The sequence below is a fragment of the Macrobrachium rosenbergii genome, chromosome 2, assembly GCF_040412425.1.
Source record: "Macrobrachium rosenbergii isolate ZJJX-2024 chromosome 2, ASM4041242v1, whole genome shotgun sequence".
In the NCBI taxonomy this organism is placed as follows: Eukaryota; Metazoa; Arthropoda; class Malacostraca; order Decapoda; family Palaemonidae; genus Macrobrachium; species Macrobrachium rosenbergii.
In genome coordinates this window covers 44,270,513-44,286,394 of record NC_089742.1, presented here as the reverse complement: position 1 = coordinate 44,286,394, position 15,882 = coordinate 44,270,513, and the positions used below count along the sequence as shown (strand labels likewise).

Here is a 15,882-nt window from a genome sequence, read left to right as displayed (position 1 = left end):
GGAAATGTGCTTTTAAGACCCGTGACCTGAGGTCACAGTCACAATCCTGACCTCCGGTGTAATTTTTGATAATTTTTTCTTCATTATCTGTTCATCTGTTTTATTATGTTTCTGGGCATCATTTAATGGAGTCATGAAACTTCAATTGATAAAAAAAATTTTTTTTTTCATTTCAAAGCTCAAGCTTCACCCCACCTTAGACCTTTAACCCTCAGTGTAACCCCATGCTCGAAAATAATCTGGTGAGCTTTCTCTCATTGTCAAATTTAAGATTATTCTCAAAATGTTTTTGTTAAAATCAACGTTTTGGAGTCCAAAAATGCTTTTGAGAGGTCTGTTTGAATAAATTTTGAATCCTACTTTTCTGAGGTTAAGAAGACCTTTCGTAGTCCAACAACGCCTTTCGAGTGGTCTTTTATTATTTTCTGATATTCTTTTTATCGGTTAAATCGACGTCTCACATCCTAAGAAATCTTACTATGTATACTATTTCCTGAATATTCCTTTTTAAAACGTAGAATTCTGGAATTTGTCAACCTCAAAAAAAATTATTTTTATTTCTTTTGACATGGGAAAACAAGGTTTTTTTTTTTTACCGGTAACTGGCTTGTTGTTAAACAAAGCCTCCCTTCCCAGAACCCTGAGGCCAGTGTAAGGGGCAACCCAATCCTTTTTCGTAGCTGAGTTCCGAAAAAGAAGAAAAAAAAAGAATTAAAAAGAAAGGAAGGAAAGCGGGGGTTAACTCCATAATAAGGACAGATCTGCCTCTTAAGGGATGGAGGTTTATTTTAAGAGTTGAGGAAAAAGGAGAATGAGTGAGAGTTAAAAAAAAAAAAACACTTACAGGAAATACGAGCAGCGGAGGATGAAGAGAAACATTCCTATAGCTCTCAGCCTCTCACATACCTGGAATAAGAAGAGAAAAATCATCAGCAGGTTTTTTCATTTTTACACTTGAAATACTTACTAAAGTGGCATTATTGAAAGGCTAATGATGAACAAAAATACACGAACATCATGGTTCCTCCTATATTCAGTAACTAATGAAATGAAGTATAATTCGAAGTAGAATTTCACAGCAGTGAAGAAACCGGGGTTTAGAAACCTCGTTGAGTAGACTATGAGAAAGGTTGTAGATGGAAGCCCGAAATGAATTTTAAAGCCTTGCAGAAGGAGGGTATAGTGGCAGCGACAGTAACAGCAGTAGTCCTATTCTCTCATTTTGTCAATTTAAAGTGCCTTGAACATCAGCGACCGGTGTAGAATGAGGTCGGGACATCGGTTTACATCCTATGATTCTCTATTCGATACGCGCCCGCCAACAATAGGATTTCGAAGGGGAAAACGTGTGACGACTATATTACCTTCAGACAGTATATCGAAAGGGATATCCGCCGTTTCTACACACACACGTCACGCAGCCTATAGTTATTGGAGGTGCTGTATCGTCTTGTTCCTTAGAATTGGATTTAGTGCTGGGAAATCGAGTCATATGGTCACATAGAGAAACCTTGTCGGATTGCGTTTCTTCCCCGTTATTTCCGAAATTATCCAGTGCCGGACTTTGTATTCTTTTCAGGCAGTTGATCCAACGACGGGTAGATATAGGTAGAGTGCCAAGGTAGCGTTTACGAGATTTGTGGTTTGATTTTGGCCTCTCGCCAGTCAGCTGACCCACTTCTTGTAAATGGGAATTCGTGTCGGCTGGGATTATAAAATATTAAGACTTGCTGAGGACTCGAAGTTCTGCCCCTTCGAGCAACTCCTCCTCAGGGAAAGTTATATATATATATATATATATATATATATATATATATATATATATATATATATATATATATATATATATATATATATATATATATGATGGATTACTTTTCCATGTATTTTTTTATTCCGTGTTGCACGAGTTCCTTTGAACATGTATGGATGAACGTTATGGGATTGCAACCTCATCCCAAAATTTTAATCCTAAGTGTTACATTGTGGCTAAAAGTTCATCTTGAAAACTCCTCTTAAAAATATTTCTTAGCTAATTTAATGCAAAATGTTCCTTTACGTAGTTCATGACAGTTTTTTTTTTTACAAGTTATGCATATTAAAAGAAAAAGCAAGACCTTAAAAACTGATTAAAGGTAGATTGCAGGAACTTATTTCCTGTCGTTAACTTTTTCATTTTCTCTTCTCTCCAAATTTGTCATAGGTTTTTCTTTTATTTCTTTCTTCCACAGGACGACGGGATTTACTCAGTTCTACTTGAGGCGGAGCTAGTCTACTTCTAAAAACTTCTAAAATTTACATTTTATGATTAAAGTCCGATCTTATGATGAAATCAGGGATATCGGATCTCAAGTGACATTGCCATTTAAACACTTTAACTGGAAGGAATCGAATTTCTCGATGGATGTTGCTTTTCCAATCAGCCAGATTCATTAGTCTTGGTAAGACACTCATCGTCTAAGACAAACTTCGGTTTTATTATTAAAGTTAGACTTTGAACTTCAGTTTTACGGCGAATAAAGTCGTATTAAATGTGACATCTCAAAGACTGAGGATGATAAATGTTCTTGTTGATAAGGTCGGAATTTCCAGCCAGCTCGGCTCTGCATTAAAAAGAAGTTAGATCTCGAATCACCCTACCTTTAAATCTAGGCTCGAATTTAGTGGGTATGGATAACTTTAGAGCCTAATACCACTTCCTTGTAAAAAAATAAAACGGACATTTCTGAAACTTGCAACAAACCTAAGAGGTTTGATACACAGAGTCATAATGGAGGTAGAAAATTCAGTGGAATAAGAAAAAGTCGGTATTTCCAGCCAGAGAGCTCTTCCATTTAATGAATCAGTCCCATTTTATGGAGAAAGGTTGCCAGATCTCCTACCACACTGCTATTTAATACGCTTACACACCCTGCACTTGAGTTTATTAATCCACGTGAATCCCAAGCACGGATTTAAAGATTACGGTTAAACGAAGCGTGTAACGTCCATGTCTTGTAAAACATATATAAATAATTATGACAAAACAGTGCGACAGTCCTTGGCGGCTTGGCATATGAGGGAATAGGTCGTAATGGGCTTCTGTAAGGAAATAAAAGGACAAACTTAAGCATTTACATCTTGCAAACTCAAGAGCAACAGAATTTCTCGCAGGAAATGTCGCTATTTCCAGCCACCCAGATAAACACACTGTTTTGATTTCAAGAACTTTCGGGTACGGGCGCCGGATCGAGTGACCTCGTTTTGCCCGACGTCACCGATGTCCACAAGTGCTTGAACTAATCGTGCACTTGAATTACACCCCGCGCCTTTTCCCACACGTCCTCGACTTGGGAGCAATTAGGTCCGGCCGATGCAACTTTGTTTGAGAACTCGAACTGGGGCAATTTTAGGATTAATGTGAATGCGGGCCTAATGAAGGAACGTCTTGATTTAGTTCCGTTTGCCTTTGAAAGATAAAATCTGGACGAAAAGAGAAAGAGGGAGGAAGAGAAAGATAGAGAATGAACACACCGATTACTAGATCAAAGGAGTTTTGAGAGAGAGATAGAGAGAGGAAGCGTTTTAATAGGCGAATATTTACTTCCATCTACCCACGTCAGACAGCATCTTATAGATAACAGTGGTTAATAGCACCCATGAACAAATGACAGATTAGTCGAGGCCTATTTATATTACTGAATGATTCAGCAACGCCGATGGTAAATAGCTGAAAAGGGAATTAATGTATTAAAATGTTGTCAAATATATTTTCAAAATATGTTATTTTTTAACTGAGACCAAGCTTGATCTTGCTAAAGAATACGTGATAAAAAGGTCAAGTGCAAATAAATATTTGTACGAGAATGTAATTACATGATTGAACACTAGTGCTATATATTACATATGTTGAGAGCTAAAAAAAACTCACACACTCTGTCGGCTTCTTGGCCAACATTGTCACCCATTGTACAGCTTACACTAGACTCATAAGGACTGTTGCAAAGTTCTCAGCATTGACGTCGGGGTTGCTGGCACTAAGCCCATGACCCACCCCACTTTGAATACAGGTAGTCTATAGGCTATTTTTTCTGGAGTCTGCTTTTTTTACTCCTTTTTTTGTCGTCTGCTTTCTCCCCTTAGGCTGTTTAGTCTTCTTGAATTGATGGTAAGAAATCGCAGCCGATAACGTTAAATGCATTTGAATAGTAACCTAAGGGACAAGGGACAAACGACCCTTTTCCTCTGATTCCCTAATTCTATAGTTTACCTAATTCGTATAGTCCTTCACCTCTCTCTGAGCTCATCGGAGATTACTGGTTGCAGAATATGTTTCCATAGAACTTCAGGTAAGTTGGATTAAGACCGATACTCAACAAAAGGGTGTAAAGCAGTGGTTCCCAAAGTGGGCGGTACAGCCCCCCTGGGACCGATGGATTGATATCGGGGGACGGTGAGGCAAAACGGGACAGTTGGAGGGCGACAGGGTGTAATTAAGAGCATTTAATTTAGAGCAATAAATAGCTTGCTTTTTTAAAATTTTTTTTTTACAAAACCTGAATGACAAAATGTCATAAACACTAAGCCTAAGGTAAAGGAACACGTATGCATTTTATGGACAATAAAAGTGATTAGAAGTATATAAACGAATGCATAGCTGTTACCGAACTTGGGGATCTACGACTTTTTAGTGAGTCCCAGCCTGGTGTGGAGAAACTGATATCCCTGAACCAAGCACACCCATCCCATTAACAATAATTGTGAAGACCAAATAAAATGGTTTACTAAATTAAGTATTATTTGTGAAATACATCTTTGTGTTTAATATTGTTTTCTCAGTCTAAAGCGAAAAAAAAAAATGCTCGCATGTGTGTATCGGGGGGAGGGGGGCGCTAGGGATCGATGTGGAAGCCAAGGGGGCGCCAGCCTGAAAAAGTTTAGGAAACTCTGGTGCAAAGAAACTGGTGGAAGTGATTCTTGATCATGAGGATGAAATGAAGACGTGTTTAGGATTCCGTAGATCTACTTTCCGCTGAATCAAAAAGGAACTTTCATTTTTTTATCTGTTCTCGGAAATATAAAAGATTACATCAGAGCCTCAGCAGATAAGTCTTAAGGTTAAATTTTCCACGATTGTTATCATAATCATCATGTACTTTGTTTTAATTTTTACTATTTGATGGTTTTGTAATTATTGTTTTATATGCGAATATGAGAATAGAGATTAAAAAAGGTATGGGACTGTTGGCAAACGCATTCATTCCACAGGTTCCCGGGCCACATTATTACCCATTATTTCTTTGCATTGGAACTCGAAACATTTGTTTAAAGTTTTTTTTTCTTAAGAAGTCTTGGGCGGAAGTCCTACGTTCAACCTTCCTTTTTTTAACAGCGCGTGCGGCTGGCATAAGTGTGAAACTTATAATGGTATCTTTTATTTTTAAGAATGCAACTTGCACGCAAGCAGTTACACAATAATGAGTCTTGTTATTTTTTCTCACAAGTTTTCAGTATATATTCATCTGATTTATGTAATAATTCGTATGCTAAAATCATTATTCATTAATGTAATATTGTCAAACAGTAACATTTTACGTTTGATGTCATAAGAATATCATTATTTTCTACCCCCAGCTTACTATTTCTCTTATTTTGAAGTGTACACAATCTTCCTAGAGGTAGATAACTGGCTATTACTTGTTGACGACTCTCTTAATACTTTCTAGTTTTCGCTAAGAACAATTTCAATGAGGGAGCCATTTAAACGACTATCGAGAATTTAACTTCCTTATCTTTTACACTTAATTCTCTCAACGCCATGATTACCAACATACCTAAAACAAGTCTGGTACACCACACAGGTGTTCCGAACAACTACCCAAGGACTATCAACGACTGATTGGGTGAGATTATGTTAAACAATGTCTGTCCACTTGTTTATAATGTTACTTGTCACAGTCTCCAGTGACTGTTTAATTAAGACCTGTGTCCGCTCCATAAGGCGTAACTAGAACTAGACAGCCTTGTAAACCGAGATTTGTGGACCTGGAAATGGCCGAAGGTTGTCGTCGGAAGTGCAAACAAAGCTCGGGTACCCACTCAACGGCCAGTAGTGTGAACAGTGTTTGAGTTGGTGTCGTCTGGTATGAGTGGTGCAGATGTCATTCGTTCTCTTGTTATTGTAACCAGAAGAAAACATTAGAATTGTGAACCAGTGTCGAAGCTGTTTTTCGAATAATGGATTATTAGAACTGGAAAAAGTAGGAATGATTGAGTGCCACACGGTAATTGAATTTAACATTTTTAGTTATTGTGTCAAGAGCATGACAGCATTTAATGTCGTCAGTGATTTTAATTATTTGTATAATCTGGGTGGAAAAGGTGCTCATGTTTGAGTACAAAATAAGTAGCGTAGGTTTAATGTGTTATTGTTGCTTGTGCAATCTGATTCGTCATGTCTATTTTTTCAAGCAATTTATTTCATCACCCTTTAATCTGCCAGTAATGAGTGGATTGTATTATCCCGTTACTTTTGGCTGTTTTTAATTACGGCAATTTGTTGCCCGTCCCAGAAGCATTCTCATAAATAACAGTCTCCTGGATAAAATGACATAAATCGTCTCAGCAGAACGTCATTACAATATGCTTATTTTCTACGACAAATGTCTTTTATGATGAGGAGTGCTTCCATTACTCAATGCGAAGTCTCACGCACTAGGGGATGCAAATCACCAGGAGATTTATGATGGAGATGCATCTGTTTTCTCAGCTTGTACGTTCGAAATTTCGAACCATCTATCATTGCAATGCAAGTGGATGAAATATGATACGAAGAAAAGGCGATACAAGTTGGCATCCCCTTGATATATGTTGCTGCGTTATTGTCGTTTTAGATGCAGTCTCCTCCTCTTCCGTGTCTCTCAGCAGTCATCAGTTTTTTTTCTCTCTCTCTTTTTTTTCGACCATTTTTATCTTTTCGGGCACTCTTTACAGTTTTTCATATATTGTCTTCTTAGTTTTTGAATATTTCGCTTGATATCATTGATACCATATATTTGTATCACATACACACACACATATAATATGTACATATATTATATACACACACACACACACATATATATATATATATATATATATATATATATATATATATATATATATATATATATATATATATATATCAGAAGTAATCAACGCACAATCACGTGTGAAACAGAATAATTTGTGACTCACACCGGTAGTGAATCCAGGCCTTTCAGTTGAAAGGCTTGGGTTCTGATCCTGATATTGAGTCACAAATTTATATATATATATATATATATATATATATATATATATATATATATATATATATATATATATATATATATATATATTATATTATATTATATTATATTATATTATATTATATAGTGTGTGTATGTCTGTAATGCATGCGTTACTTCGTGGCCTGTATTTATGAGTTTGTGTCAATTTTTCCACACATGTAGTTTATTACCTGTTCTATTTTGGTTTCTTTAATATGGGTGTCATGAACTGTGAAGATTGCCTAACAGCGAACGGACTAAACGGATATATCACTGGAACGTGTGCTCATGTTGTATAATGATGGTTATAATTCAGATGGCATGCTTCTTCGGTGTATGCTGTATTACATTTATTACGATCACGACTGAAAAATTAAAGTTATTCTGTTAAATGAAGCCTTATTCAAATGCATTGAGGTGTGAGGTGAGCTTTAGCCCCCACTCCATGCCTCTACACATGGCCAAGGCAGATGTCAGCGACATCCGGGTTTTATTGGTAATCAGGCATTCAAATACCGGCCACGAAGCAAGTTCTAATTTACCCGAAGTTAAGATCCAATTTACTTTGATTATTTTTATTGATGAATAATGATACGATTTGTTTTTCTTCTGGATAGTGTAAAATCATTGTTTTAATTTACGAAATAGTAGTCTGATGGTAATCTCGCTTGTTCTTTTCAGGTGTTTTACAAGTGCTCAGTATTGCAGTTGAATGCTTAACGGTCGGAAGTTCTGCCATGTGTAGGTGAGTACCCCTGGATTTTTCTTTTTTTTACAGCGTGTTTTCCTCTTAACGTACCTGTTGTTGGAAATCTCTTCCTGCTTCTGTTATCCTTGACGGATAAACCGATACCTCTACAGTACTATACAGTATGGAGAGGCCAGTATTTGTACACTAAAGGAAGGTGGAGCAAAAGCAGTAGAACGTAACACCCAAAGAAATTAGACTTATCTCTTAAGACATAATGATTAGAAGTGTCAAGGAAAACGGGAGAGATAATCCCTAAGTTGAAGTATATCGCTGCTGGGGATTTTTTCTTTATTTTGATTTTTTTACGAAAGGAATGGATTTTATGAAAAAGTCCCTTCTAACATAACTGAATTATGCTTCACAAGCTTTTTTTAACGTTCAGGTTTGTAATTTGTTGTCTTTTTATCGTGAACTAAAAATTACATTCCGTCGTAAATTACTCGTGCAAAACTACACTGTCAAAAGGTATTGAAAATAACCCGGTATGGCCGCGGTAATATGATCGGATATTCGACAGATACAATTTTTTTGGCCATGGTATTTTAATTTTGTCCTCTAATTTCTGTCGGGTCCGGTTTGGAAAACGTATAATAATAATAATAATAATAATAATAATAATAATAATAATAATAATAATAATAATAATAATAATAATAATAATAGCGGCGATGATGAAGGCAATAACAATAATGACAAGGATGATGAGATGCAGTGCGATGACCTGGCGAAAATCATTTTTACCTATCATCAACATGACAATTTTCTTAAGCGACTCGAGGGAAATCGACCAGAGATTTATGATGGGATACCTGCAACTGTTTTCGCACAGCTTGCACGTTCGATATCTGGGACCAGTTTTCATTTTGGGTGCTGCCGGATGAAATATGATACGGAGAGAAGACGCCTTGACTTGACATCCAGTTGATGTATGTTGCAACGACATCGCGTCATCGTTGTTTTTGGCCTTGCTTTCTCTCTTCGGATGTCATTAGTCACCTAGAACGCTCCTCTCTCTCTCTCTCTCTCTCTCTAAAAGCCTTGATTTATTTACTTATTTATTAACCGTATTTTCCCTTTTGATTCAGAAATTTCGAAAGGTGTAATCTTTACGATTCTCAGCTAGGATTTCGGTGTGAGATTGCTAACCATATGGTTGACGCGTCTAGCATGGCGGTCACCCATCCAAGTTTTGCTTACATTTACTAAAATCGGACGACGAGCAAGATAGCTATTGTGATGTTTATTCGTGAATCTTTTCGCCTTTCTCTTTTGATTACAATTTGTGATAATTTTCTGAGAGCACGTTTATGATTTTACAGTTAGTTTACATTCCCTTATCTTGTTTCTGCTAATTTTAGTTCTCACCACATTCTATGTTTAGATAATCATTCCAATCGCAATATAGATGATTATGCAGATTCCAAATGCCTATCATTGTTGATCAAATATTAGCTCAAACTGCTGTCACTGGACAATTCCTCGTCTTCTTTGGCATTTTATGCATGTTATTGAACTTATCATAAGATAAACATTTGCTTATTCGCTTTGAGGACATTAAATCTTTTAATTCCTGTCGGTATACATTCACAAAGTAAACTACGCGCAGTTCAGTGTATGCACGCGTACATATACACTTAAAAAAGTCAAATCGATATAAGTTCCAGCGTGAATCATCTCAATAGCGAGTCTTTACATATACCAGATGTCAGAAGCAGTCAAAAGAGACGCGGAGGAACGTAAAATCTCAAAGAAGTGGAAAGGGAGAATGGACCCATAGCTATCATCCTCGTCACACAGGAAGGATTTCCGCTCCCCCTCCTCCTCACACTTTGTTCCTTGAATTATCCGGAACAGTACGACTTCCGTTCACAGCCTGATGATGGATTGGGCACGGATTTAAGTGGAGAGAGAGAGAGAGAGAGAGAGAGAGAGAGAGAGAGAGAGAGGCATTTAAATGGAGGGGGAGAGGAATAATATGAGGCGAAGAAACTTGACATAAATTCGTATATAAGGTGCTTAAATATAGGTATTAGGAGATATTACTCTCTGTGATCACTTGACACGCAAGAGCATAAGTATACAAAACAGTCACACGTGCACACACTCGGGGGAGAGAGAGAGAGAGAGAGAGAGAGAGAGAGAGAGAGAGAGAGAGAGAGAGAGAGAGAGAGAGAGAGAGAGAGAGTATTGATATTTAGAAATATTTAATTATATTTTTTTTAGTTATGTTGTCGTTAAATATGTTTGATTTTTAGACAATGCACATTTGAGTAATAATCTGGTTAGCCTTAAATCACAAAAATGTATGTAATAAAATTTTAATGTAATCAGATTCCCATCTTTTCATATCTTTGAGAGAGAGAGAGAGAGAGAGAGAGAGAGAGAGAGAGAGAGAGAGAGAGAGAGAGAGAGAACATTGATATTTAGGTATATTTCATTTTACAATAAGCTGGTTGGCATCAGTCACAAAAACTGTATGTATTAAGGTTTCAGCGTAATAAGACTCCCATCTTTTTTATATCTTGTAGAGAGAGAGAGAGAGAGAGAGAGAGAGAGAGAGAGAGAGAGAGAGAGAGAGAGAGAGAGAGAGAGAGGGAGAGGGCAGGCAGGGACCCGGGTCCATGTTTCACTTATAATTTGATTACCCGCAGGAACCCTTAAACGGGTTTGGGATGGAGTCCACCTTCTTTTTTCTACCGTTTCCTTTTAAATATTTATCCCCAAACCTTTGATTATGTTCAATTTCCTTCAAGAGAAGGATTCGTTTGATGCACCCCTATCCACGTCCTGTGATTAACGTCTTCCTTTCTGTTTGTTCAAATGTGTGTGTTGACTACGGCGACATTTTTTTAATCAATATATAAATGAGATATGTACAACTGTAAATTCAATATATATATATATATATATATATATATATATATATATATATATATATATATATATATATATATATATATATACATACACACACACACACACACACACACACACACACACATATATATATATATATATATATATATATATATATATATATATATATATATATGTATGTATATACACACACATGTTTATCCTAGTAATTTTGTTTAAACAATAGTTCACTGAAGCTGATCCATGAATTACTGTGCTCAACTTTATCTTGTTCACTTCGTCATAGTTTTTTTGCCTCGTGTTGCTTTTCCAGTTTAACTGGAGTGCTAAAGCAATATACCTTATTGTGTAGATAGTATTATCCCAGAAATGCAAATATAGAAATATCTGTACTGGTATTCGTCATATGCTGAATTCCTCTTTCATTTTTCTGTTGTCTGTGTATGGTTTTATATCTGTCTGTACAGAATACAAGTATTTTTTCATTCAACCGAATGTTATGGCACTTTCTTACAAAAAAAAACCCCTGTAGCATCGAACAAGTGTAGGGTCAAGAAATTCGTAGATTATTTAGGCAAGCATAATGACAAAAAGAAAACGGGTAAAAGCGCGTACGGAAGCATCCAATCTACCACATAAGTCACGCAGCATATTTTTAAACAATTACTGATTTTAGACCTACTGTTAACCTGCATTTATCTACGTTTTAAATTAAATATAATAATTGTCAGTTAAATATCAAGATTTTACTGGGGTCACAGCAACAAAGGTTCTCGACACAAAAAGACGTTTTTCGAAGAAAATCGTACATATATACTGTATATTAGTCCTCCCACTCATTAGAGTAAATTGTGAAAAGTGAAAATATTGACAATCAAAATTTGTATTTTCTTAAAACGGCTGTAAATTCACGAAAAAAGATTTAATTCTTCATGTCTTAATGTCAAGTTGTGCCTTTAGGTATTTTTGGTCTTACTACAGTTTAAATAAGTATACATACATACATACATACATACATATATATATATATATATACAGTATATATATATATATATATATATATATATATATATATATTATATATATATATATATATATATATTATATATATATATATACATATATATAATATATATATATTATATATATATGTGTGTATGTGTGTGAATAATATATACATACATACACACACATACACACACACACACACACACACATATATATATATATATATATATATATATATATATATATATATATATTTATATATATATACATACACACATACACACACACAATCAAGTTGTATTATTTCTTATTTTTCAGATCTCTACCATCTGTGTTTTCTCACCTCATGTCCTATTGGAATGTTTGCCCATGTGAAACAGTAATGGATTTGATAATAGATAAAATCTCTTATACATTTTTAGTCTTCCTTTTCATACACACAGGTTCATCTCAGTCCGCCATCTTTCTTGCAGTGTGAAGTCCTGTGTTTTAGTCTTCTCTGGATGCGCCATTCTATCTTCCACCCTCGTTGTTTTCTTTTGTAAATGATTTCCTTTTTGAGGGGAGAGAGCGAGCCTTGAAGCAGCAGGGAGAGCTGTGGAACCCTTCTCATTATGGCGTTTATGGGAGCCGCTTTAAAAAGGTTATTGGCTCATTCCACTGAGGAAATTATTAATTTATTCCTTCGTCCTCTTTTTTTTTGTAACTGGGAAAACGCAACACACACTCTCTCTCTCTCTCTCTCTCTCTCTCTCTCTCTCTCTCTCTCTCTCTCTCTCTCCGTTTTCCAAGGTGTGCAAAATTGCTATGAACTTGTTAATCAGCTTAACCATCTTTCAATTGTTATGCAGTCTCTCTCTCTCTCTCTCTCTCTCTCTCTTCAGATATCTCCGTTTCTATGATTTCAGTAAGTTCTGAAATTTGTTATGCACTTAAGCATTAGCTTTATCCTCTATACTGGTTAGATTCTGTGAGCGTAGGAGCGCTTACTATTCTTGATTCTTTTATTAGGATGTCTTTCAAAAGAAATGCAAGATTCAATGGAAGGCATTAATAGCGATACTATACATACTATTTGAATCGCTTTGTATGTATACAGTATATGTATGTCACAGTACTGTTCGTTCTCTCTGTCCGTAAGAAGTGTAGCCTATATTTCACAAGCGTGCTTGATTTCGGTTAAAGTATAAATCAACTTCAATTTGTAGCAGGGAGATGCGAATGGCATTTACTCAGTTCTCTCTTTATGTTTTTAATTGTCTTTTTCAATGAACGCAAATCCAGTGCATTTCAGTGTCACCAGGTTTTTCATCAGTACTGCGATTGTCAGCATTCTCAGTACTGGCGTTATCTTGGAGTGCCCCCTTGTAATGTTTTCCACAGACTTTATTTCTGCTGCGTTATCCTTGAATAGGTGCTTCTGGCATGGCCCTTGCTTCACATTTTAAAGTGTTGATTAAATATTTATACTGTCTCTGAACTAACTTCCATTCGATCGACTGACTGACTTCTGATCAAGATGGCTTCGCACCAAAAATGTTCTGCGAACTCCTTTCAAAGTCTTACTCATTATTTGCCATGAATTTTTTTTAATTCAGTATTGTTTTATTCGTTTTGATCGTTTTTGGCTATTCATGTAATTATGTCGCAGCTTCAAAGACACCAGCAATTCCGTTTTCCATTAAATCTTATAGCTACTATTAACACCACTAACTGTCATTAACAGAACACACAATGTATTTGAGACTTTTGGCGAGAGAAACTTGGTAGTTTTCAAATCTGCGCTAAAAAAAATCAGTTAAACTGCACTAAAAACTGAAATACGAGATCGCAATGTCTATTGTAGCATCAGAGATGGTGTTCAAAAAATATATCACAAAGTAACCGTGAATCGTTGCATGATTTTGTTGGCAAAATGCTGTAGAGATGAAAAATGTATTTATTTCGGAATTTTCACCCTTCACTTTTTTCCTGATTCCTGTAACGTTCCTTAATTCTGGTCGTTAATTCCTCCGCTGTTAATCTGAGCTTCTTTTTTCTTATTTTTTCCTTGAGACAAGGGCTAGATACAGGCCTCGGGTTTCCTTCCCCAGGGGCCTTCGCGTTAAAAGTGATCCTCGTTAATGACTTATTTTTAAGATTTGATTGACGCGTCCATTTAAAAGAAGCTGTGAAAAACTAGATGAAATTTTACCCCTCCTACTTTTAAATGACTGATTCCATAAGTTTGACGCACGAGTTCAATTAAAAGAATCCGCAAAAAAAAAAGGATCGTTTATTAAAATGGAGAAAAGACGAAACTTGAAGAAAATGTATCGCTCAGAAAATGACCTTGGAGTTGAGTTCAAGTTGATGAAGACTTCCCCCTTCCATCCATTTGATGTCATTAATCTTCTTTTTGACCCTCTCGAAGTCTGCGTCTTCCAAAGAGTCCCGCCATGTTATCGACTTCGCTGGGTACGTACGCGTATTATTATTATTATTATTATTGTTATTATTATTATTATTATTATTATTATTATTATTATTATTATTATTATTATTATTCCGTGTGGTGACATTCACTTTATTGATTATGAGGAAAGTTTATCACTATTAGTTATCCTGAACATGTGAATTTTAGTGAAGATTTGTTATTGTTGTACTTTCCAGAGAAAGGTTGTGGTTGTTGTTGTTGTTGTTGTTCTTCTTCGTCTTCTATTATTATTATTATTATTATTATTATTATTATTATTATTATTATCTGGCAAAGATTGTGGTTTTCACCATTGCTGTTGATCATCACCATATTTCGAATGATGATTGGCCTTGTTGTTGCTCTTATTATTTTTATTATTTTTTTTAAATATTGACAAAGTGATTACACAATTATTTTATGTCAAATTTTATATTAAGAGTTATTCAGACCCCTTTCAAGAACCTGTTTTAAATCATTTCAGATAACAAAATCATTGTGAATTTTTCTTCAACTATTCCTCTCTCTCTCTCTCTCTCTCTCTCTCTCTCTCTCTCTCTCTCTCTCTCTCTCTCAAGAATGAAAGACTATAAAGTAATAATGAAGTCAAGCTCTCTCACTCTCTGTCAGTCTGTTTCTCACAAAGACAGTGCTGCTCTTAACAAGGTAAACAATGGATATAATGAACAACATTCCTCCAAACAACTTCTCTCCCTGTAATGAACACAGCCACAATAAACAGACAAAGGAGAAACAACCCTTCAATAAAGCAACTCTTCAATAATACAACCCTTCAATAAACGCCAATCAGAATAAAGCCCGTTCATGAAATTCCTTGGCAGAACACCCGAACGCGAGGGTCACTAGTGCCAGAGAGTCATTGATGTCCGGCTGTCAGTCATTTGCCCGACATGCAAATGAGCTGTCAGTCGCCTTTGATTGGCGAGAGGGTCATTAAGAATCTCCCCTCTTCCAACCCTATCCTCCTTTACCTCCTCCTCTTCCTCCTCCTCCTCCTCCTCCTCCTCCTCCTTCTTCTATCAAGTTGAATGCGTTGGGTATGTTTCGGCAGAGGGTAATGAATGTTCATCATCCTCATCATCATTCGATTTTGTTTTGTAATTTGTGCAAAGTTCAGCAGAAGGGTCAACTAGTCGATCGTATGACCTCTTGTACCCGGATTGAATGAGTTGAACATCTTTGTTTGTGGTTCGTGTTAGTCATTTAAGAACATTTGTGATGATTTTTTTTTCATTCAAATTCATTCCAGCCCCTTATATTTCTTCAAATGCATGGTCCAACGGAGCAGGCAGCCCAGGGCCCTTACTAAGTCCAAGGGCTCTTACCGAGACCAAGCTCGAAAAAAAAGTAAAGGTAGTTAATGAGTTGGGCCAGACGCTGTAAGGATGCCATCGACCTCCCTCTGGAAGAGTGGATGGTTACATGAGTCATGGAAAACGAAAGCAGGAGGAGAGTTGCAATAATGTGGATAAGGTAGTCCT

The 15,882-nt window shown here is 36.1% G+C and overlaps 1 protein-coding gene across 1 annotated transcript in view; it reads left to right on the top strand.

Moving 5' to 3' along the window:
• Nucleotides 1-15,882, top strand: part of LOC136842905 (kynurenine/alpha-aminoadipate aminotransferase, mitochondrial-like) — a 654,775-nt gene that overhangs the window by 271,596 nt on the left and 367,297 nt on the right. The window contains exon 2 of the mRNA XM_067110853.1: nt 7,971-8,034. Coding sequence (XP_066966954.1) covers nt 7,971-8,034 — 64 coding nt within the window. The remainder of the gene's footprint in view (nt 1-7,970; nt 8,035-15,882) is intronic.